The sequence below is a fragment of the Macrotis lagotis genome, chromosome 1 (assembly GCF_037893015.1).
Source record: "Macrotis lagotis isolate mMagLag1 chromosome 1, bilby.v1.9.chrom.fasta, whole genome shotgun sequence".
Taxonomy (NCBI): domain Eukaryota; kingdom Metazoa; phylum Chordata; class Mammalia; order Peramelemorphia; family Peramelidae; genus Macrotis; species Macrotis lagotis.
In genome coordinates this window covers 348074487-348099915 of record NC_133658.1, presented here as the reverse complement: position 1 = coordinate 348099915, position 25429 = coordinate 348074487, and the positions used below count along the sequence as shown (strand labels likewise).

General features: G+C 38.7%; 1 protein-coding gene across 6 annotated transcripts in view; it reads right to left on the bottom strand.

Annotated features, from left to right (window-relative positions):
* ARHGAP40 (Rho GTPase activating protein 40) overlaps window positions 1-25429 on the bottom strand; it is a 152172-nt gene that overhangs the window by 87024 nt on the left and 39719 nt on the right. The window contains exon 1 of one of the 6 annotated variants that reach the window (XM_074211954.1): window positions 2909-3359. The exons of 4 other annotated variants lie outside the window; for them this stretch is intronic. In XM_074211954.1, the coding sequence (XP_074068055.1) occupies window positions 2909-3135 (227 nt within the window). In that variant the 5' untranslated portion in view covers window positions 3136-3359. Of the gene's footprint in view, window positions 1-2908; window positions 3360-25429 lie in introns of those variants that run through there. One more of the 6 variants, XM_074211953.1, reaches the window with a different exon arrangement.

Here is a 25429-nt window from a genome sequence, read left to right as displayed (position 1 = left end):
GGTCAGATAATCTACTGCCCAGAAGGCAGACACACAGAAAATACTAAGGACAGCTGTCCCCAGGGACCTGTCCAGCATTCCCATACCACCTGGTATGGGAAACCTTCTCTCAAAGACTAGATTTGGTACAAAGAATCATCTTAGAATATCAATTATATGAACATTTTTCCCCAAGGAAAAAGTGAGTAAAGGGGAAGGGAAAGAGAGATAGAATGAAGACAGACCTGGTGCAGGAGAACAGCTACTCCCTTGGAGTCCTACAGGCCAGCCCATCAGGAGAGAGAGAGAGAGAGAGAGAGAGAGAGAGAGAGAGAGAGAGAGAGAGAGAGAGAGAGAGAGAGAGAGAGAGAGAGAGAGACAGAGAGAGAGAGAGAGAGACAGAGAGAGAGACAGAGAGAGAGAGAGGCTTAGGCTAGTCCCCGCACCAAGAGAAGCTCCAGGCTAGTTCCCCAAGGGAGAGAAGTCCAGGTTAGCCCCCCAGGGGAGAGAAGTTCCAGGCTAGCCCCCCAGAGAGAGAAGGTGGGTCCTGCTCAGACCTGTCCATGATCCTCAGACAGCTCTAGTCACTACTGTTGCTGTTTTGTGGAATGCTACTCAACAGGTTCTGGGGTTTGGGAGGGAGCATCTGCACATGCCCCAGTGTGCAAAGACAGAGCATATACCACTTGTCTTTTTTTAAGAGGGAACACAGATTTAAAGGGGATAGAGAGATTTCTCCTGTTAAGAGAAAAGAAAGCATGGGAGATCCTCCAAATAAACAGAAGCATAACATAATCACCTGGTGCTGCCCTGGCATTTTAGCATAACAAATAACTTCACCTTGTTACTAAATAGCAACCAATTGCATAAAAAATAAAAAATAGGGGGAGTTGAATCAAATCACAGATTTGAAGTTGGATTCAATCTAGTTCAACATCCTCATTTTATAGTGGAAGAAACTGAAACCCATGGAAGTCAAGTCACTTGATCCAGTTCACAGAGGAGTATATTACGGAAGCTAGATGCAAATTTAGCACCTCTGATCCTAAAGCTTTTCCCAGTGTACTACTTTTCTGCTAACCTCTGAGCAGACCACCTGAACATTTGTGTCTTTACCCAGGAAGTTCTCAGTGAAATCAAGATTATAATGATCCCTGTCTGAAATAGGCTTCTCCTTTTTTCCTCTCCATTCCTTAAACTACCCAACTAGTATTACAGAAACCAATGCATTTGGATACCCTATTCAGTCACCACCACCTGCCCAGGTTCTGGACTAGTTATCCAAAGAAAGTTTTTAAAAATCACAGGATGTCCAACTTCTGAGGACCTTGGAGGCCTTTTGTTCAACCGTACCCTTAGCCGAGCAGGATTTTCCTAAAACATCCCTTGTAAACAGTCATTCAATCATTTCTAGGGAAGCACCAGAAATGAGGAATTCCTTCAATTCCAAATCTGCCCTTTCCATTTTTAGAGAGCAAGTTTACTTCAAAATCCCCCAAATGCTGAGTTCTGCCCTCTGGGGCTAAGCTGAGTAAAAATACTTGAAGTTAATAATACTATTCCCTCTAAAATTTCTTCTTCTCTAAGCCAGACATCCCAAATTCCTTCAACTGGGCCCTAGCTACACACAGGGATAATATATTTCTTCCTCCCTATTTCAATATACATGCTATGTACTATTGGTATGCCCTTGGATAAATCACATTCCATTTCTGGGTCTCAGTTTTCCCAATGAGAAAGTTGAACTAGGTCAAGTGTTCTTTACCTTTTTGTGGTATGGATTCCTTTGGCAGTTAGGTAAAGCTTTTGGACCCCTTCTCAGAATAATGATTTTAAATTTATAAAAACAAAATGTTTATAGAGGCTCTTTTTGAAGTGGCAAAGAATTGGAAACTGAGGGGATGCCCATCAACTGGAGGATGGCAGAACAAATTGTGGTAGATGTATGGAACACTATTGTTCTATAAGAAATCATGAGGGACAGGATTTCAGAAAAGCCTGGAAAGACTCACATGAATTGATGTTGAATGAAATGAGCAGAACCAGAACATTATATACACTAACAATAATATGGGGTGATGATCAACTATGATGGACTTGTTCATTTCAGCAGCAAATAATCAAAGACAATTTTAAAAGACTTAGGATGGAAAATACCATTCATATCCAGAGAAGTAACTGTGGAGTTTAAATGAAGAACAAAGCTTATTATCTTTAATTTTTAAAAACTGTCTCATGTAATTGTTATTTTTTCTCCCTAATGTTTTCTTTCTTCTGTTTGGATTTGATTCTTCTCGCAACATGATCATTATGGATTTATTGCTTTGCATAGTTATAAATGAGAACCTATATTTGATTGTTTTCTGTCAGGGGGAGGCAGGAAGAGAAGGGAGAGAGGGAGAAAAATATAAAACTTAATACCTTGCAAAAAATTATTAAAAACTACCATTGTATGTAGTTGGAAAAACAAAAATAATTACAATAAAATAAAATAAAGTGTATAGGATAACAAAGGAAACCAATTATATTTAAATAAAGTTGTCATTTTTTTAAAAAAAGTTCAATGACCCTAGGTTAAGATCTCTTGGATTACAGTCTATTCAACTCTAAACTCTAAGCAGAATCAAGTTTCAAAAGTATATTTGAATGTGCAACAAGTGACTAGGAAAAAATACATTCTACATTGAACATAGAATGCACACCAAAAAATATTAGAAAAATATTTCTCTATTGCTTTCTTTAGGTGCTCTCATCTACCCAATAAGAAACCACACAGATCTATTCTTCAGACTCCTGTGCCCATAGTGAGATGATCTTTCTCCTGAAGGTCTGGTGCAGGAATGAGATCTAGATTATTCCTCCCCCTGTCCCGAGGCCCCTACCCCTGCTTCACTCAAGGAAGGGAACAAAGAGGAACAGCCCTTAGTACCTGAACACCAGGTTCGAGCCTGGCCAGCGTCTGCAGTAATGAACTGGCTGCCACACAAGCTGGGGCCTAGGGATCCGGGTATGAGTGAAAGCAGGCCACGGCTGCCCCACCTCTTCCATCTTCTCGGTTCTGACCCAGGACAGGAGTCGCCTTTTTTCCAAATCACTTAAACTTTTCCCCCTGTAAAGTCCCAGAGCAGGGGAGGTGCTGCTATGATCCTGCTTCATCCGTGTAGAGCCACCCACCAGGCAGAGAAAAAAAGAGAAAGAAGGGGAGGGAGAGGAGGGAGGGAGAGAGAGGAGATTTTGAGAGAGAGAGAGAAAGAGAGGAGAGAGAGAGAGAGAGAGAGAGAGAGAGAGAGAGAGAGAGAGAGAGAGAGAGAGAAACTGCAACTGAGAAAGAGATATGCCAACTGTGTATTAGTCTCTCACCTCCTCCTCCTCCTCCTCCTCCTCCTCCTCCTCTCCTGGGTGTAGCCAACTCAATTCAGCACAGCCAGATCATTGTACATACATACACACAAACACATATATACACAGAGAAAATCTTTACAGTTAAGCTTGGCAAGAAGGGAATCAGCAAAGATTCAGCGGGATCAATTAAATATTTCTTGATCAGTCTGTCTCATTCAAAACTCTATACATATAAAGTTGGCTTTACTAGTAACCATTTTTATAGAGTAAAATTTTTTTTTATTATAACTAAAGTCATTCTCACTCACAAAGCTTCTGAAAAGCCTCTAGTTTTCTTCACTTAAGAGCTGTCACAGTACAGTGGAGACCCTGCCTTGCTTGGAACCAAGACCTGGATTCCCCAATTCGACCTTGAATACCATCACGCTGGGCAAGTCATTTAACCTCTCTTCAAAGGTTCTGAACCTTTTTTGTGGATCCCTTTGGAAATGTAGTGAAGTCTATAACTTCTCAGAAAAAATACTTTTAAATGAATAAAATAAACAACATAGGATTGCCGAAAAAAATTATACAATTATATATGAAAAGTCTTAGTATAGTTTTAAGTACTTTAAAGCTTTAATAGCATAAAACTGTACTAAGACTTTTGGGTCACCCTTAGAAATATCAAAATATGTTTTAAAAATAAGTTCCTGGATTTCTGGTTAAGAATCTTTATCTCTCTATATAATTCAATAAATTCCCAGCTCTATATAGGTTGAAAGAGTTCTTAGATTGGGAGACCCCTAAGCTGACCAAAATCATAATTCCTTCAAACATTCCTGAAATATTTGACACAATTTAATTTTAGTTCTTTTAAACCAACTGTTGCTTTTATTAAAGGGAAGGGGAGATGGAGAAAAAGGAAAACTCTTTCCTCATCTCAGCTTACCTAAAAAATTGTGTTTATTCTGTGATTTGAATAAGTTGCTTTAATATTTTGCATACCTTTTGAGCTCTGTAACTTAACATCTTGATGCATGATAATTTGTTTCATTATGTAATAGCTAAAATGGTATATTGATGCTAGATATTTATGACATCTTGAGAATGTGTGATTATCATTCTGAAGAAAAAAAAACTGTCAACGTTTTTTAGCTAGCAAAACTCACAGGAGAGCTTAAACCTCTCAAGAAATGTTGCCCCACTTCCACTCCCCACCAAGTTGCATTTCATGCTATGCATTAGAGAACCCTGACAATAATAAGGAAATATTTAAGGCAACCCATGGAACAGTAAGACATTTTTCTCCTCTCAGTTGGTCCAATCAACACTAGACATTAGGCAATCTGACCTCAGGAGCCTACTCATTTCCACCCCTTTGGAAGTCTGTTTCTGGCCTAATACTCTCCAGCTGCTCAAAATCCATACTGCAATTGGTTTTGGATCATTTAAGATTTGGGTTTGAACCCAGGGTAAATTACTAGGTATGGGAGACCAGGGAATTTGCTTTCCTCTAAGAGGCTCAAGTTTCTCAACTATAAAATCTATATAATAATGCACACATCACAAAACCAATAGAAATTGCTTTGTATACTCTAAAGCATGATGGAAATGTAAGCTGTTATCATCATCATCATCATCATCATTGCAAGAAGGACTTCATTCCAGTCTGTCCTCAGGAATCTACCACCTCCTACCCAATCCCCAAAAGAATATATCTCTGTCCAACAGCTCATTCCCTCAAGACTTTACTGTCTACCAGGATTTAATTTGAGAAATTAATTATTAATAGTTATTTGTACATATAATAGGGATTTCATTTAAAAAGAGACTGGACAAATGAATAAATACTTACTATATTACTTCCCCAGATAATTATTTCTATTCTAAAAGAAGCCTCCTAGAGATATTCTATATCAACTCAAAGAAGTGTTTGGGGATGCCTATCCAAGTTCGAGACCCTCCTGCTTCCCCATAGATTGGCTTCTCAGTTCCATGACAGGATGAGGCAGCCATAGCTATCCTAAAGAAAACACAACAACCTCATAACAACTTAACTGTGGGGAACATAATAAACCCAGGTGGAACAGAGGTGTAAGGTTCCATTGCTCAGACCCTACCTATGAGGAAAATACTGAAATCCATTAATGCCAGTGAAAGGCTCCCATGCCATGGAAGTGAATGCCAAGAAACTCCAAGCAACTTGGTCTTGGTTTAGGAGAAAGAACAGTCAATTCAAATCAACACTTATTAAACACCAATCATGTACAAAACACTGTATTAGGCACTGGAAACACAAAGACAAAAATGAGGTAATTGAAGGAGTTTATTATCTCCTGAGAGAAGATTATATAGCTCCAAGTCCAACTGTTTAAAATGAGACTGGTTTCTCTGAGATGCAGCATGGTATTGTGGGGAAATGGCAGATATGGAATTAATATACTTGGATTGAAATCTAGCCTTTGATACTTAATATCAGAGTAACCTTGGACAAATAACCCCTCCTTCCCTCTGAGTGTGTCTCCTTATTTGTAAAATGAAGATTAATAATACTTGCACTAATTACTATAGGGTTGTTGTGAGGAAAGTACTTTATATGGCAAGCCTTTGAGTGTCACAGAAATGTGAGTTATTCCTATAATACAGTATTATAATCTTGCTCATATTGGTGTTGTTTTAAGTACTTCATACAAAGATGCTTACTTAAGACAAGGACTAGAATAAATAAGGATGCTTCCTTAAGTCTAGTTTGGGGGGAAGGTTCAAATATCATAGACTTCAAAGTCAAGAGAGTCCAAGTCCTTTGTTTTATAAATGAAGAAACTGAAGCTCAGATAGTTGAGTGCCTTGCCTGGGTCACACAGGAGGCAGGATTCAAGTCCATGTTTTCCTGATTCTAGGACTAATTTTCTATTTTCTAGGCAACACTGCCCACAATGATGCCCCTACAGGAGCTTCTGAGAGCATATGTTTGGAGGCCAACTAAGCAAAGCTTTGAGATTTCTTCATAGATTTCAGTCTACTAGGTAAGAACTAAATATATTAAGAACTAGATGAATAGGATTCCACAGTGCCCTTCTCTGAGCTTTGTTTTGAGTAGCATTTATTTCTAATTCCCATATAGAGTTCCCATCTGGTCCTTCTTCAGCCCTTTCTTCTTGTAGTTGTTGCTATTGTTTATCCAGAAAGCCTTTTGTGGGGGCAGCTAGGTGGTGCACTGGAGTCATGAGGATCTGAGTTCAAATCCAATCTCAGATAATTAATAATTACCTAGCTGTGAGACCTTGGGCAAGTCACCTTACTCTATTGCCTTGCCAAAAAAAGCCCTTTTCTTCTCCATTGGATGATTGTAGTTTTACCAAGAGATGATAGTATGACAGTGTGACAGACTTGCAGTCAGGGTACCTGGATCTGAATCCAGCCTCTTACACTGCTTTCTGACAATGTTCTCTCCTGAATCTCTTCCTACTTGTCTGACTACTCTTTATCTCTTTTGCTGGTTCTTCTCATCACAACTACTAACAATGGTATCCACCAAGGTTGTGCCCTGTTCCCTCTTCTCTTTGCTATTTCACTTGGTGATCTTATCAGTTTCCATGGTCTCAGTCATCATCTTTATAGATGACTCTGATAGCTACTTAACCAGCCTTAATCTCTCTACTAACTCCTAGTCTCACAGTTCAAATTCCATTTATACATCTCAAACCAGATGTCAAGGAGAGATTTCTAAACTCATGTCCAAAACTGAACTCATTATCTTTCTTCTTCCCAGTCACCTAGGCTTGCTACTCCACTAATAGATAATTCTTTCATTCCCATTCATTTTCAAATCTTAATTGATTCTATGTTTTCAATATCTTTTGTGTATACCCTCACTACCCCACCTTTCCCTTATCCAATGCTGCTATCACACTGGTAAAGGTGCTCATCACTTCATTCGTGGACTATTGCAATAGCCTACTTGTTGTATAGCTGCCTCAAGTCTCTCCCCACTCCAGTCTATTTCCCACTTAGCTATCAAATTGGCATTCCTAAGGCACAAATCTAATAAACTCTAGTATCTAATGTAAAATCTTCCATTTGGCTTTTAAAGCTTTTCATAACCTGACTCCTTTTTCCATTTCTAACAACTTACTCCCTCCTCCACATACTCTATAATCCAGGGACACAGGTCTCTTTGCTATTCCTTACACCCAAAACACCATCTCTCAGCTCCAGGCATTTTCACTGACTGTTTCCACTGCATGGCATGTTCTCCTCATCTGTCTCTTGGTTTTCTTTATTTCCTTCAAATTGGAGGTAAAATCCCATATTTTTCAAGAAGTCTCCCAAACTTCTTTAATGCTAGAGACTTTTTCCTGTATGTAACTTTGCTTGCACATAGTTATTTGCAGGTTGTCTCCATTAGATTATGACTTCCTTTGAGTTGGGACTATTTTAATAGCCTTTCGTTATATCTCCAGCTCCTAGCCCATAGTAGGGAATTACTAAATGCTAGTTGACTGATAGATTTACTAGTTTTGTGACCATGTCAGTGACTCTCAGAGCTTCAATTTCCATCCATAAAATTGGAATAATAATATTTGTACTTGATAAACCTTAAGGTTATAGATAAATGTGAATTATAATTTCATTTTGTCTTTTAATTACACACTCACTCACACAGACATGTTGTCCTCTGATGCATAGGTCAGTGACATAGAGAGAGTTCCTGGAAGTTTTCATAACCTAGTCAATAGAAGAAGGCTGACTTGGCTATACCCCAGAATGTCTGCAATGCTTGGACTGTACCTTCACCACATTATGTCTTGATACTGAAGCCTTTGTCACTCTTGTCTTACCCCACTCTTAGGTTAGTTGTAAGATCCATGAGAGGAGGGAACATGTCTTATTCATTTCTAAAGAACTCTGGTAGCCCAACATAGGACCTTATATTTAAGTCAATATCTAGTAAATGCTGCTTGAAAAACTAAATGCAGTTTCTCCTCAGAATAGATTTCCTACCTTTCAGAGGCACAAACAGAGCTTCTTAATCCTCCCTGTGTTCTGGAACCCCTTGGTGACCTATTGAAGCCTATGAACCCTTTCTCAAAATCTTTTTTTAAATACGTAAAACAAAGGAAATAAATGATTTTGAAAATATAGTTACTGATATTAAAGAAAAAGTTCATGGGTAGTTAGGTGGTACAGTTGATAGAGCACTGGCCCTGGAGTCAGGAGTACCTGAGTTCAAATCCAGCCTCAGACACTTAATAATTACCTAGCTGTGTGACCTTGGGCAAATCACTTAACTCCATGGCCTTGCAAAAAAAATAAAATAAAATAAAAGGTTCATAAACCTCAGGTTAAGAATCCCTGATCTAAAAAAAGCACACTCTATACAAAGTTTTAAAAAAATACACAATGAGATAATGAATATATGATGAATTACTTTTTCAACTTCTTTAAGTATGAATATTGGATGTAAAAGCAGGGAACCCAGGTTCAAATCCTTACTAACTGTGTAATGTTGAGCAAGTCACCTAGTTTCTTCTGAGCTAAATATCCTCATCTGTAAAATGGTGCTTGGGGGAGAGAAAGCAAATAGGTTACATGATATCTGAAGTGCTATTCAGTTCTAAATCTTTGCTTCCACATCCCAAGTCACCTACATCTCTGAGATAAGCCACTTCCCCAAAGAACTGCTTATAGCTGCCCTGAAGAAATAATCTACGTGAACTAAGCAACAATTCCAAACACACAAATAGGCCACTTAACTCAACCTCAAGGTTGCCTAGTATCTGTCCTACAGGTTTAGACATAACTAGAGATTTTGCTCAACAGTCTGGCAAGGTTCCAAGGCCACGTAATGGAAGTCCTGAAATCGAAACATCTCCTTTCTGTCAACACACATTCCTTCTGATACTATAAATCACTCAAGTGAAACTAAAATATAGGACTGCCTTATGTCATCATGCTTAACAAAAAAAAGCATCATTAAGCATCCAAGGGTCTATTGCCTCCTCATGCCACACCCCCTCACTCCTAATTTCATTTTCTTCCATCTCCCTCCCCATATTCCCCCAAATTGTACATCTTCAACCCCAATATGTGTCATCTGATGAGGGTACCACTCATCATTGGATAATCCTCAATTACATGCCTAGGGGTGGGGCACAGTCTGACCCAGTGAACCTGGACTGACTTTAGAGAAGCCTGACTCACTCCCCGGGGAAGTACTGGAGGTACCAGAGCTGTGGAAGGAGGGGACCAGAAAGGTGGGGTCCTATGGCACCATGGACATTGATGACACTCTAGGGCTGCCCCATGGCAAATCATCACTGCATCTCTGAGCCTTCTTGTGGGGTACTCTTTTTTTTTTAAGTGACTTGCCCAACTCACACAGTTAAATAAGTAATAAGTGTCTGAGGTCAGATTGAACTTAGGTCCTCCTGACTCCAGGGCTGAAAAAAATTCTTTTATGTATTTCTTTCCTATCTCACGGTTTTCTTTTTCTTCCCTTAATCATAATTCCTCATACCAAAAATGACTAATATGTAAACATGTTACATACAAATGTGAATATACAATCTTCACCTGACTGTTCACTGCTGAGGAGAGGGGGGTGAGAAGGGAGGGTGGAAGGAAATTATGTAACTTAAAAATATGCATATGCATGTGAATTAATGTTGAAAAACTTTCATAAGATGTAATTGAAAAATAAAATAAAATATTAATTGAGAAAAATATAAATGTAATATTCTGGTCTGGTAGTCCTCTGCTTCTTGGCTATGATGGGGTTATGCTTCATTGTCTCTCTTCTAGGATTTTCAGTGTATTTTCTATCACACGGAGTTCAATTTTCTTTTAATTTTATATTCACTTATATTGTTCTCATATTTTGTATTCTTTTCTTTTAGGTTTTTGTAAGGCAAATGAGGTTAAGTGACTTGTCCAAGGCCACACAGCTAGGTAATTATTAAGTGTCTGAGACCAAATTTGAACCCAGGTACTCCTGACTCCAGGGCCGGTGCTTTATCCACTGAGCCACCTAGCCGCCCCTATAGTTTGTATTCTTGCCTCAGTTTCTGTCTCTGTATCAATTCATAAAAATCTCATATTTCTCTAAATTTCTTTTAATCCTTATTTCTTTTTCCCCTAATCCTTATTTCCTACTGTGCAATAATATTTGCAGTATTTGCAATACTGTGGAAAAATATTGCATTCAAGAAGCAAAAATGCTTCAGTCATTCCCCAATCAATAAATATCCCTTTTATTTCCCATTTCCTATGGTTTGCTATGGATATTTTGTAATATATTATGCCCTTATTTCTGTATTATATAGACTGAATTCTAGAAATCATGAAATTAAACACCTTGCCCAGAGATAATATTCCTGACCTTTAGTAAACTAGCCTCTACTAAAAACAGATGTGGGACCTGCCAAAAAGTGATGGAGAACTCACTATCATCAGTCTACTGGAATTTTTGGAAAACCCTGGATGAGTCACTTAATCTTTCTTGGTCTCAGTTTCCTCATGTGTAAAATGGAGAAAAAGACTCACATTCCAAGGTTGTTGTAAAGATCAAATGATACAATATTACATAAACAGTGCCTTGAAAACCTTAAAAAACTATATGAACCCTGGTTGTTACTGCTGTTGTTATTCTTATTGTTATTCTACAAGCTACTTCCTTCTACCTTTTGCCTCCATAGCTTTTACCTGGATATCCTCTGGGTTTACATCAGGGTTCTAGCTTCATTTGATCACAGGCTCAGGGCAGTTATTCACAATCTAAGGGAGTCTAACAAACATTATTCCTGCACTCTCAAGAACTGGCATACCTCTAAGCACTTTGGTAGTCATGCTGATCATACCCAACTCTTTATGACTATATTCAGACTTTTCTTGGTAAAATTAATGAAGCAATTTGTCATATCCTTCTCCAGGATATTATACAAATGAGGAAACTGAGGCAAATGGGGTTAAGTGATTTGCTCAGCTTGACACAGTTCATTTGAAGTCCTGGTCTCCCTGACTTCAGGCCCAGCACCCTTCCCCCAAACAAAACTGGTGAGAAATGTATCCACCTTATAACTTCACCCATTGTTCCTTGTTTTGCCTCTTCAGTAACAGAAGAGAAAACTTCCTCTCCCATGTCAGCTTTCCACATCAAATGAACTATAAATATTTCTATATAACTCAATGACTTTTGATGTCTGAAGATAATTACCATCTCTTCCCTCTTTCCCATCCCACCATGTCTTTTCTTCTCAGCTTTAAGCATCCTCTGTTCCTTCCATTTAACTTCATATTCTATTTCTTTCCCTCCTTAAACCTCAAAAAAGCATTTTGTATTTCCCTCATGTACTTAGTATATGCCACTTATTGTTAGATTTGTTCCTGTGTCATATCCCCCTACTGGATCATAAATTCTCTGAAGGCAGAGGTCAGTTCTTATCTTTGTGTCTCCCTTTCCCTCCACCCCAACTCCAATGTCAATCACAATGTTTTAAAGAAAGTAGAAACATGGCCAATATCTGCTGAATTACTCTGGTCTCCTGAGTTCTTGCTATTGTGTTCTGCTATGAACTTTTACCTCTTGGTCCACAAAGAGATGACACAAATCAGAGTTGAACATTCTTCCAATTCATCCCAATTGATAGATTCCTCAGACTGAAAGGAGAGACATATCTATTTTTGAACTTATGCAAAACAGGAAAATATTTTGCTGTCCTGTGCAAATTTGTTATAAAGGTTTTGTTATTCTTTACTTTCTTTTTTTTCTCCTATGGAACAGTGAGTCACAAAAGGTAGAGAAAATATTTTTATCTTATTTTTAAAAACAGTGTTGGACTTGGGAATTCAATGTCCTGGGTGAAGAAAGAAAGAAAAAGAAGAGAAGAAGAAGACATGGAAGGAGAAGTAGAAAAAGAAGAAGAAGAAGAAAGAAAGAAACAGAAGCAGAAGAATAATATGATGATGATGATGATGAATATCAAGATGAAGAACAATAAGCAAATAGAAGCATAAGAAAACAAAAAGCAGAAAAAGCAAATAGAAGCAGAAGCAGAAACAGAAGAAACAGTAGTAGTAGTAGTAATAGTAGTAGTAGTAGAAGGAATTAGCATTTATTTACCACTTTGAGGCTTGTAAAAACATTTTGCAAATATTTTCTCATTTTATTATGTATTTTACTTTTGTTTCTGACTTGAATAGACTGGATTTTGGATCTAATAAAAAAAACTCACCTAGGAAAGGTTCTTGACAATCAGTCATCTAGCCTCTATTCAAAAACTTCCAGTGACACCACCTCTCAGATTGGCCAATATTACCAGAAAAGACAATGATCAGTGTTGGAAGGGATGTAAGAAATCTGGGACACTAATGCATTGATGGTGGAGATGTGAACTGATCCAACCTTTCTGGAGAGCAATTTGGAATTATGCCCAAAAGGCAATAAAAATGTGCATACCCTTTGATCCAGCAATACCACTACTGGGTCTGTACCCTGAAGAGATCATGGAAAAAGGGTAAAAACATCACTTGGACAGAATTATTCATAGCAGTTCTGTTTGTGGTAGCAAAGAATTGGAAATCAAGGGAATGTCCATCCATTGGGGAATGGCTAAACAAACTGTGGTTTATATATGCTATGGAACACTATTGTTCTGTTAGAAACCAGCAAGGATGGGATTTCAAAGATGCCTGGAAAGACTTGCATGAATTAATGATGAGTGAGATGAACACAACTAGAAGAACATTGTATACCCTAACAGAAAAATAGGGTGATGATCAACCTTAATGGACTTGCTCATTCCATCATTGCAATAACCAGGGATAATTTTAGGGTATCTGCAATGGGGAATACCATCTGTATCTAGAGAAAGAATTGTAGAGTTTTAAACAAAGACCAAAGATTATTATCTTCAATATTTTTTAAAAGTCTTTTGTACTACATAATTTTACTAGCTCTAATATTTTGTTTCTTCTTCAAGGTTATGTTTTTTTCTCTCAACACATTCAATTCTGATCAGTGCATAGCATAGAAACAATGTAAAGATTATCAGATTGCCTTCTGTGTGGGGAGGGAAGGAGGGGAATTGTAAAATTCAAACCTTACAAAAATAAATGGAAAGGGGGCGGAGCCAAGATGGCGACAAGAGAGGAACTCTCCTAGGCGCTCTCTCATAAAAACTATAAACTAAGGACTCTAACTAAATTTCTGAGAGACAGAACCCACAGAGGGACCCAGTGAGGCAGTTCTCCTACTCAAGGTAACCTGGAAAAGAGCAGAAAGGCCCTGCTCCCTGGGGTTGGAGGAGCTGCCCGCCAGAGCAACAGAACTTCAGTCTCCCAGAGGCAGCCCCAGGGCGCTGGGAGCCGTGGCTCACAGCAGTGGGAGTCTCCTGAGCTATGCCCCGGGAGCACTGGGCACAAAGTGGGGGAACAGCATGGGAGGGGGGGAAGAACCTCTGCCAGAGAGAGCACGTGAAACCCAGCCCTCAGGGCACACAGCAAGCAACCTGGTCTTTAGGCAGCCCAGATCCAGGAACAGAAGCAGGCAGTAAGCAGGAGCCCCCAGGGCATGAGCCCATTGAACCTAGGGAGGGGAGTGAAGAGAGAGAGAGACTGCAGAGCTCTAGCCTCTGCCCCTAGAACAGGACTCTGGGGCTCTGAACACATTCAGATCCTGATCACAGTCTAGGCCCCCCAATAGAACAGCAGGGCCCCCCCACCTCAGCCCTGTGGCAAAGGGGGGGGCGCATATGGTCATTCACAGACCAGGAGGGAAGACAGAGACTCACACACTGAGACCCTTGTGGGAGTGTCCCAAAAGGTCAGGAAGCACCCCCAAAACAGGCTCAGGCTGGGAAAATGAGCAAGCAGAGAAACAAGAGGAACACCATTGAGAAATATTTTGCATATGAGCCCAAGAAGGATCAAAACACTCAGTCTGAAGATGAGGAAGCACAAGCTCCTGCATCTAAAGACTCCAAGAAAAACAGAAATTGGCTCAGGCTATGACAGAGCTCAAAAAAGATTTTGAAAATCAAATGAGGGAGTTAGAAGAAAAACTGGGAAAAGAAAGGAGAGAGATGCAGGAAAAACATGAAAATGAAGTCAGAAGCCAGAAGCTTAGTCAAGGAAATCCAAAAAAATGCTGAAGAAAATAGCATGCTAAAAACCAGCTTAGGTCAAATGGATAAAACAGTTCAAAAAGTTATTGAGGAGAAGAATGCTTTAAAAAAGCAAAATTGGCCAGATGGAAAAAGAGATAAGAAAACTCTGAGGAAAAAAATCTTTCAGACAAAGAATAGAAATCAGGGAGATTGATGAATTTACCAGAAATCAGGAATCAATACTTCAAAATCAAAAAAATGAAAAATTAGAAGAAAATGTGAAACATCTCATTGAAAAAAACAACTGATATGGAAAACAGATTTAGGAAAGATAATTTTAAAATTATTGGAATACCTGAAAGTCATGATCAGGAAAAGAACCTTGACATCATTTTCAAAGAATTACTACAGGAAAATTGCCCTGATATCCTAGAAGCAGAGGGCAAAATAGAAATGGAGAGAATCTACCGATCCCCCCGAGAAAGAGATTCCCAAAAAAACAACCCCCAGGAATATTATAGCCAAGTTCCAAAACTCCCAAATCAAAGAGAAAATATTACAAGCAGTCAGAAGGACACAATTCAAATATTGGGGAGCTGCCTTCAGGATCACACAGGACTTAGCAGCAACTACATTAAAAGCTCTTAGGGCTTGGAATATAATATACTGGAAGGCAAAAGAGCTTAGAATGCAACCAAGAATCAACTACCCAGTCAAACTGAATGTCCTCTTCCAGGGAAAAAGATGGACTTTCAATGAACCAGGGGAATTTCAAAGGTTCCTTTTGGAATGGCCAGAGCTGAACAGAAGGTTTGATCTTCAAATACAGGACTCAGGTGAAGCATAGAGAGTGGAGGAGAGGGGGAAAATATGAGGGACTTGATGATGAACTGCATGTATTCCTGCATAGAAAAATGACACTGATAATACTCATATGAACCTTCTCAGTTAATAGAGCAGGAAGAAGGAGCTTTTATATTTGAAGCACAGGAGAAAGCTGAATTTGAAGATAAAATATGGTGTAAAAATGGAGTCAATAGAAAAAAGGGAAATGTAATGGGAGAAAGAAAAAGGAGAGGGGGAGTAGGCCAAGATAATTCATATAATAAGATTTTTCTTTATTATAATGAGCTGTTGTAATGATATGGAAGGGGGGAAGGCAAGAGGGAATGAGGGAATCTTCGTTCTCATCAGAGGTGGCTAGGAGAGGAAATAGCATATATACTCAAGGGGGTATAGACATCTGGAGTAAGAAGGGGGGGGGACAGGGGAAGGGGGGGATGTGAGTGATGGAGGAGAGGATGGACCACGGGGGGAGAGTGGTCAGATATAACACATTTTCTTTTTTTACTTCTTGCAAGGGGCTGGGAGTGGATGGCCTGTCCAGGACCATAGGGCCAGATGGATGCTGGACCTAAGGGGTGTTATGGGGGCTCAGGGCCTCATGGCCCCAGGGCCAGGGATCTGTCTGCTGCACCACTCAGCTACCCTACAGCAGAGTCAGAGTGAAAGGAGAGAGAAAATATAAAACATGGTAGTGGAGAAATACGAAAGGAGGGAGTTGCAATCAGCAATGGCAACGGTGGAAAAATATGGAAGTAACTTTTGCGATGGACTTATCATAAAGAATGTGATCCACCCGCGACAGAGTTGTTGGTGTTGGAACAAAGACTGAAGCACAGGGGTGGCTAGGTGGCACAATGGATAAAGCACAGGCCCTGGAGTCAGGAGTACCTGAGTTCAAATCCGGCCTCAGACACTTGATTACCTAGCTGTGTAGCCTTGGGCGAGCCATTTAACTCCATTTGCCTTGCAAAAACCTAAAAAAAAAAGACTGAAGCACATTTTTCATTATTATTATTAATTATTATTATTATTTTGGGGGGATGCAGAGCAAATGGGGCTGGTGGGCCTGCCTGGGGCTGCATAGCAGAGTGATCGTTAGGTGTCTGAGGCCGGATTTGGGGCCAGGTGCTCCTGGCTCAAGGGCCAATGCTCTGTCCACCACCCAGCCACCCCTACTATTATTACTATTTTATTATATTTTGGGTCTTTTTTTTCTTCTTTTTGGTTTTTGCAGGGCAATGGGGTTCAGGTGGCTTGCATGTCACACAGCTGGGTGATTGTTGGGTGTACGGTGCCGGATCTGGGCTTGGGTGCTTCTGGCTCCAGGGCTGGTGCTCTGTCCATTGCGCCACCTGGCCATACCTACAATTATTACTATTATTTTTTTCTTTTCAATTTCTCTCCCCTTTACTTTATCACTCAAGCGAGTCTATATTTTTTGGGGGGAGGGGGTATTTAGTTTGCTCTTAAACAAGAATATTTTATTAAAGTATAAAGAAACATTATTTGTACAAAATGAGAATAAATAAATATTAAATACAAAAAAGCCTAAAAATAAGTAGAAACTACTATTGTATACAATTAGAAAATAAAATATTTATATAATAAAAGAAATTGCAGTGATGGGAAATATCACCATAGAGTCCATTTGAATTGATGGACAGTCCTGAGCAAGTCATTTATTCTTTCTTAGATTGAATTTCTTCATCTCATTCCTCCTCAACTTTGGGAAATATTCTCTATTATTATCCCCATGTTACAGAAAAGAAATGGAAGTTCAGAAGGGTTAAGTCACTTGCCCAGTGACTCACAACTAACAAGGACCAGATCTGAGATTGAAACCCAAGGACTGTGATTCCCAAGCTCAACATTCCACTGAACCATAGTGTATCTCTTTTCCTAAGGTATGGAAATGACCTCTATCAAAAGGCCCATGCCTGGAATATATTTCTTCTTTACTCATGCCTGCAAAAATTCTTGTTTTCTATATCTTCCTGTCACCTTCACCATGAACTCTTCTTTGATTTCTGTGCCAGAAAGGATCTTCTCCCATTTCAAATTTGCCTCTAGGTAGCACATACTCCGATAAAGGCAGCCTCTGGTCCTCTTTGGTTCCTTATTAGGGGGATGGAAAGGGAGGTTGCTCACTGAGAAACAGACATTTCCTTCTCTTCTGGGGTCCAGACACAGGATTCACCTGGACTCTCCTCAAATCAGCATCAAAGAATAACCAGAAACAGGAAATGGGTCTCTAGCAAATGAACCAAAAACATCCCCCAGCAAACTGACAGACACACATCCTGGTCAACTTTTGGAAGGTGCTGATTTGCATGGGCTCCCTCAGGCAGAACTCAATCAAGGGGAGGATGGACTGGCTCTCCTCCAGCACCCTGAGGTCTTCCTTCCTCTCTCCCTGCCAAAGTCCTTCCTACAACAGCCACTAGGAAATATTTCCTAGAATAATTTCCACCCTTTTGAATAGGTAGTTAGCCACTAAAATGGGGGAAAGGGCATTCTGTGGGTAGTACTGTGAACAAAGGCAGATTCCTGTGTTCACTGATTCATAAACTATTCATTCTGAAAAGAGTATTAGAGATTACCAAGCAAAGCACTTCATTTTACATATGAAAAAACAAAAGTTAGAGTCAATGATGTGCTATGGAGCTAGGGTGCTGGAGTTGGAAAGGAAATCTTGTCTCAGATACCTAGTGACTGTGTGTGATGATGAGCAATTCACTTAATATGGGTCTGTCTCAATATCCTTCTGTATAGGAATAAAAGCACCTACCTTCCAGAGTTATTGTGAAGATAAAAGGATATAATATTTATAAAGAATTTTGCAAATCTTAAAACATATATGACCTAATATTAGATCAAATTAAGAGATTTGTTCAAGGTCACAATGAGTTAGTGGGAGAGCTAGGTCTTGAATCCAGATCATAAATAAGTCCCAATATAATACTATCCAACACACACATATACACATACCTGGGAACTAGAGTTGAGTAAGAAAATCTGGTTTTATTTACTACAATGTTAGCAAATTATTTCAAAGAAGCACAAATTTAGAGTAGGAATCAGTATCAGTTCAACTGCCTTCATTTTACAGATGCAGAAATTGAGACCTAGAAAAGTTAAGCAAACTATCCAAGGTGGCACAGGTGGCATCAGAGATTAGATCTGAAGGAATGCCAAGGACAGGGAAATTTCCCTTTTCTGTGGTCTTTGGACTCTAGAGCCAATATACTTTCTACTGGACCCCCTTGCCTCATTTTCCCCTTCTGTAAAATGGGAATAATAATGCCACTTCTTAGGGTAGCTAGGTAGTGCAGTGGATAGAGCACCGGCCTTGGAGTCTGGAGTACTTGAGTTCAAATCTGGCCTCAAACACAATAATTACCTAGCTGTGTGACCTTGGGCAAGCCACTTAACCCCATTTGCCTTGCAAAAACCTAAAAAAAATAATGCCACTTCTTTACATCATAGGGTGTTAGTGAAGATCAAATGAAAAAATGTATGTAGTGTTTGGTACACTTTTTTAGCGTTACAGAAATGTAAGCTATTGTTACTATTATTGCTTTTCTAAAGCTTAGGAAGGGCTAGATAAGATGTGAATAAGTATTCTTTAGATTAGCATCATTCTTACCTCTATACTTGCTCTAAACCATAAATGAGGCTCCTGTAGAACTGACAACTGAAAAAATGAAAAGAAAAACCATTTCCCCCTTAAAACCACAGTATCTGGGGACTGTGGAGAGGACCCTAGAGAGCAGAGAAGAAATTCATCAGGGAAAGAATACAGGCACAAATATGAAATACGTTGCCAAGGCAACACTATTTATTACTATACAAACTCTGGCCACTAGTAGAAAATAGGAAACCAAAGAACCCAGCAGGATGCAGGGCCTATTACTCCCTTAAATCTGCTCATTAAATCCCGCTGTTCTTCTGGCACAGAATTGCCTGAACACAACTGAGTTTTTTCCCTGTTTCTATGTCTCACCATTGGTAGCTCCAACCTGACTTCCCCAAGCTCCCCTCCTTGGTTCTTTGCAGTAATAAATACCAACATTTATTAATCACCTATTGTATTCAGAGTCCTGTTCTGGGAACTATGGAAGGGATGAGATTTAGATAAATAAGATGAAGTCTCTGCCCTCCTGTGGAGTTTACAGACTAGCAGGAAGATAAGACACAAACAGTTTACTAGAATTCAATTGTTGTAGCTGTGGTCAAGTTGTGTCTATCATAAATTCATTGAGTTTTTTTTTTGGCAGCGATATGGGAATGGTTTGCCATATCCTTCTACAGTTCATTTTAGAGATGTAGAAACTGAGGCATACAGGGTCATACCAGGATCAAACACCTAGCAAGTGTTTAACGTCAGATTTTAACTCAGGAAGATGTCTTTCTGCCTCCAGTGTTCTAGCCACTACACTACCAGATACTCAATAAATCTATGAAAGAGGGGCAAAGCAAATTATAGTGTGACCTCAAAGAAGGTATAACCCTAGACCAAAAGAGATTTACTGGAGAAGATAGCATTTGAGTTGAGCTTTAAAGGATTAGAAATTCATATGTCAGCAAAGGCCAAGATATATTAGAATACAGATTTTGTGATAAGGAAAGAGAATATTCCAGTTTGAAGGAAGGGTAGAGTATTTGTAAAGAAGTCTCTTTCAAATGAAGAAATTGAGGCCTAGAAAGGGAAAGAACTAAGCTCAGGGTCACACACCTAGCAAGTGGAGAAGCCAGAAGTTGAACCTTGATTTTACAGATTCCAAATTCAGCACTCTACATTATTCCACACTGTCTACTAAAATTTGACTACAACCAGAAACCATCTCATATTACTTTCTAGTTGTTTCACACGTAGTAGGTAGCCTTATCATCCTCAACTAGACTGTGAGCCTTCTGAAGGAAGAACTACATTTTTTGGTAATTCCTTCAGTATCTCATGTCAGCCTGAGTTCATCACAAATTGTAATCCATCCTAGTCAGTGGTTTTGATATCTCAAGTTAATTTTCTTTTCTTTATTCACACAATTCTGTATTTTAGGACCTATGATTTTGTAAGTGTGCTACTACTACCTGTTAATGATAAGATCACAGCCCTTTCTGTGACTAGACAGATAGTCTTCCAGAGTTATTTTGGTCAAAACCATCAACACCCTTGAGTCATTTTGTTGGATGGCAGAAATGCATTCCATCACTAGCATTGTATTTGATAGGACCAGTCAAGAATCTTATCTAGTATATATATATATATATATATATATATATATATATATATACGCAGCCTTCTAGAACCCAGACTCCCCTCCATGCCAGGAGACATCAAAGAAGACTTTATTGTGAAGTCACTGAAGTAGGACTTCTACCTTCACTGCAATAAGAAGCTGTGGTTAAAGTTTGGTCAAGTCAAGTACAGTAATTAAGCAACTTCTAAAGATAAAACAGAGGAAGAGCCATGACAATGGAAGGAAGTTTCCACCATAGTACCTATTTTTACAACAGAATGTTATTACATTGTTTTTGTTCAACAACAACAAAAAAAACACAACAAAATAGACTTTGAAAACTGTTAGGCTAGTAGGATATAGAGCTGGAAGGGACTGGAGAGATCATCTACTCCAAGTCTCTCACCTTACAGATAAGAAAATTGAGTCTTTGAGCTGAGAAAGTGATTTGTCTAAGCTCACACTATAAATCAGAATTTGGTTTATTCTTTTGTTTATATTATAGACTTAAGAAAGTGATGTTAATAACAGATTTAATTTAGAAGTATATAGCGGGGCGGCTAGGTGGTACAGTGGATAGAACACCAGCCCTGGAGTCAAGAGTATCTGAGTTCAAATCCGACCTCAGACACTTAATAATTACCTAGCTGTGTAGCCTTGGGTAAGCTACTTAACCCTGTTTGCCTTGCAAAAACCTAAAAAAAAAAGTATATAGTGGGAACACTTTGGAGGAGTCAATTGTCAAAACATTTACCAAGAAATCCCTACATATGTACATATAGAGTTTATAAAATTCATGGGGGATAAAGTTTCAGATATCAATATTTGCAGATGGTAAATCCATCTATGTTCTATGATCACTCATTCAGAGGTCACTTATTAAATGCCTACTTCATATTATCATGTTACTGAAAGAAACAGTATGGAGAATTTGCATTGGTTGAGAAGACCTGAATTCAAGTCTTGACTTTAATAGATACTAGTGTATGACTCTAAGGAATCACCATACCTCTCAAAACCAACAAGTAACTCTCTAATATTATAAATTACATGGGCAGAGGGAGTACATATGGAAGTACAGTAGGCCTACCCGGATCCTCTCTCTTTAAATAATTCTTTATTAAGAAAAAAATATTAAGACAGAACTTTAGTCTGGTCTGACTGAAAAATCTTATTAGATGTTCTTTAACTATCCATGGCCTACACTAAAAATCTTTTTATAGTCTTCTTATTGAATGTCTAACAAGGAAGAGATCTGATCTCTTTAAGAGGGAATCAATCATCTCTGAAACTAATTAGGGTAATTATCAAACTGAAGCAGCCAGAAGGCTCAGTAGATGAAGTTCTGGCCTGGAGTCAAGGAAGATCAAAGTTAAAATATGGTCTCATATACTTAGTAGCTGTGTAATCTCGGGCAATTCACTTGACCCTATTTGCCTCAGTTTCCTTATTTGTAAAATAAGCTGGAGAAGGAAATGACAAACCAATATCTTTGTCAAAAAAACCCCAAGGATAAGATAGCACTGAACAACAACAATAACTATCAAACTAAGAGCAAGATGCTTTTAGATGAATTTACATAATAGAAGTATTTCTTAGGGGTGGCTAGGTGGTGCAGTGGATAGAGCACCAGCCCTGGAATCAGGAGTTCAAATATGGCCTCAGACATTTAATAATTGCCTAACTGTGATGTTGGACAGATCATTTAACCCCATTGCCTCCCCCACCCAAAAAAAAAAGTATTTCTTGAGTAGCTTTGATTAGGTTAAAAGGAGAATTAAAGGATTGAATGGTTTGAGGTAAATGATTCTGTCCAGGATGCACCAAAAAAATTACTATCATTCTGTTTGACATTCTGTTTCTACTTTTTCTTAATCATGGCAAGGGAATTTTGTCCTTGATTTTGAATTTTATAAATTTTAAGTAGTTTGAGCCAGAGAGAATTTCAAAAGTAAGATGATTTCTATCTCTTTGGATTATCCCCTTTAAGAAATTCTTTCTACTTAACTGTTGAATCTTTCAGACAGAATTGTGACAAATGTTAAGAGTACTAGGCTTCTGTTCTATACCTGTATAAATGGAATCATTGTTCAACAGCAAAAAAAGAAAAAATTTACTATGGCTGAAAAATATAAAAATATAATACCTGCCCTCAAAGAGATTATATTCTACAGGAGGTGGAGGGTAGGGTGGGGAGAATAACATATTGATAACTTCTTGTATCCTTTACACTGAATTTCCAGGACACATCAGATACCATATTCAAATAAAAATATAGGTAGATATGAATATGGACATAGATATAAATGTCTCAAAGTCAAATAATGATTCCAAATTATGTATCCTACTTCCTGTCTGCAAGGTCAGTTGTTTAAGTAAGGAATTCTGTAATACTCTATTATACGCTACATAGGTAAAGCACATGGTAAACCTTGATATAAATCCTAGCCATTAATATTATATTATCTCTATTTTGACATATTCTTCCCCCTCCTTCTTGAGTCATCCTTTATAAAAAATAATAACAAAAAGGAAGGAAGGACAGAAAGAAGGTAGGAGGAGAGGGAGAAAGGAAGGAAAGAAAAAAAGGAAGGAAAAAAGCACTTTGGCAAACTAATCTACCTATCAACAGTCTCAGCTGCATCCAAAATCCTCCAACTCTGTTAATTTTCTTATTTATCCTCTATATATCTTACTTTATATGTGTTTGTTTGCATGGTGTCTCTCATTAAATCGTGCATTAGATTTAAGCATTTAATAAATGCTTATTGATTGATACAAAAGAGAAGTACATTTCTTCCTTTTTACTTCAGTTTCAAGACTGGGTATTATTATTATTAAAGCATACTTTTGGGGCGGCTAGGTGGTGCAGTGGATAGAGCACTGGCCCTGGAGTCAGGAGTACCTGAGTTCAAATCCATCCTCAGACACTTAATTACCTAGTTGTGTGGCCTTGGGCCAGCCACTCAATCCCATTTGCCTTGCAAAAACCTAAAAAAAATAAATAAAATATAAGTATACTGTTGAACTTTTTGTTTTGCTGTTGCTTTTTCCATCTATATTTTAATTGTTTTCCTAGTTCTGTTTTCTTCACTTTGTACTTAATTCATATAGGTCTTTAGATGCTTCTCTGTATTCTTTATATGTAACTTTTCTTACCCTAACCCTAATATTCTACTATAGTCATGCTCCACAATTTGTTTAGCCACTTCCCGATTAATAAATATCTACTGTGTTTCAAGTTCTTTTCATCTATAAAGTGATACTATAAATATTTTTGTATATATAGGACCTTTCTTTCTGTTTTGTGACCTCTCACAGTGTTTAAAACCTAACAGTATAATGAATGGGCTAAGTGGGACGGATGCTTTAATCCATTTTTGTAGTAGGAAAAAAATATTTTAATGCTTTTCTCTCATGGTAGCCATTAGCATAATATCTAGATGCTGAGTAGTAAAAAGATCAATCTGTTTGTATCCCAGATTTGTCATATAAAAGATGGGTCTCGAAAATAAATAAGAATGACTCATTATTTAAAGAATATCTTAACACTCTTAATCTGCTGTAAATGAAACTATCTCTAGTCTTTACATAATTGATAATAATAAAATCACTACTTGTTATGAACTTGAGCAAAGTCCCTAACCTTCTCTGAACATCAATGTCTCCTGTAAAATGAGTGAAATGGTTTGTTTGGGTTTGGTTTTTTTTTTTTTTAGTTTTTGCAAGGCAGTGGGGTTAAATGACTTGCCCAGGGCCACACAGCTAGGTCATTATTAAGTGTCTGAGGCCGGATTTGAAGTCAGGTAATCCTGCCTGACTCCAGGGCTGGTGCTCTATCCACTGCACCACCTAAGCAGCCCCAAAATGAGTGAATTGGACCAGGGTTTAATCCTAAGAAATATATTACATTGGCAGTTTTCTTCCATCGAAGAAACCAACTCTCAGCCTGCAGAGGTCAGGGAGAAAAAAGCACCACCTTCCTTCCCCCCAGCAAATCCTGTCCATTTTTCTGAGAGAAGTATAATGGAACAAAATCTTAACTGGAGTGCAGAGATAGGGATTTTTGGATAAAATACCTAGTGGATATTTGACCTTAGACAAATTGCATTGCTAATCTGTAAAATGGGAATAATAATGCTTGCATTACCTAGCTCATAAGGCTTTTAAGATGAAAATGTATTTTGACTTTCAAAAGACAGCTCTTAGAAGAGGTGGTAATAACAAGTCATTTCAATGTAAATATTTTCTCATTTGACCCAGCCTCCCCAGTTGAGAGGTAAATCAGAGTCTCCTCCCTAAGGAAGAGTGCCCCCCAGGGCAGCCACCCCTTAATTTCACACTCTGTTGCAAACCAGGAGACTATTTCTTCAAGTTCTAGGGCCAGTACTTTTCCCCTCTGGTCCCCCAACTTTTCAACTTTCTTTGTTGTCTTCCCACTTTAGATTGTAAACTTGTAGAGGGCAGACTGCCAACCTTTCTTTTTTCACAATAATACTTCCACACCTTCCTCAAAACAGGAAGTTCACAGCTTCCTGAGGCAGTCAATTACCACTTACAGATAGGTAAACCTGAGTCTCCATAACAGCAATGTATCCCAGACCACTAGCCTATCTCTAGCCTATCCCCACCCCCCAAGCCATCTTGAAGAAAAACGATCTTTATAGAGAAGGGACCCACCATCCTGGTCACCATCAACACCAGCTACTGTCCAAATGCCACAGGGATAGATAAACCTGGGAATTCCAAAAATAATAGTGTCCTACAAACCATCTGCCCTGCAAGCATCATCTTGGGGGGAACAAATAATATTGTGGGAAAAGGGACCTGCCATTGCTGAGGCAGTCAGTGCAGCAAAGAAGCAAAATGTCTTGGTGCTTACTAAAGTAGGAAGTGGCACGAACAAATCAAGTGGGTCAAACCACCACCACCACC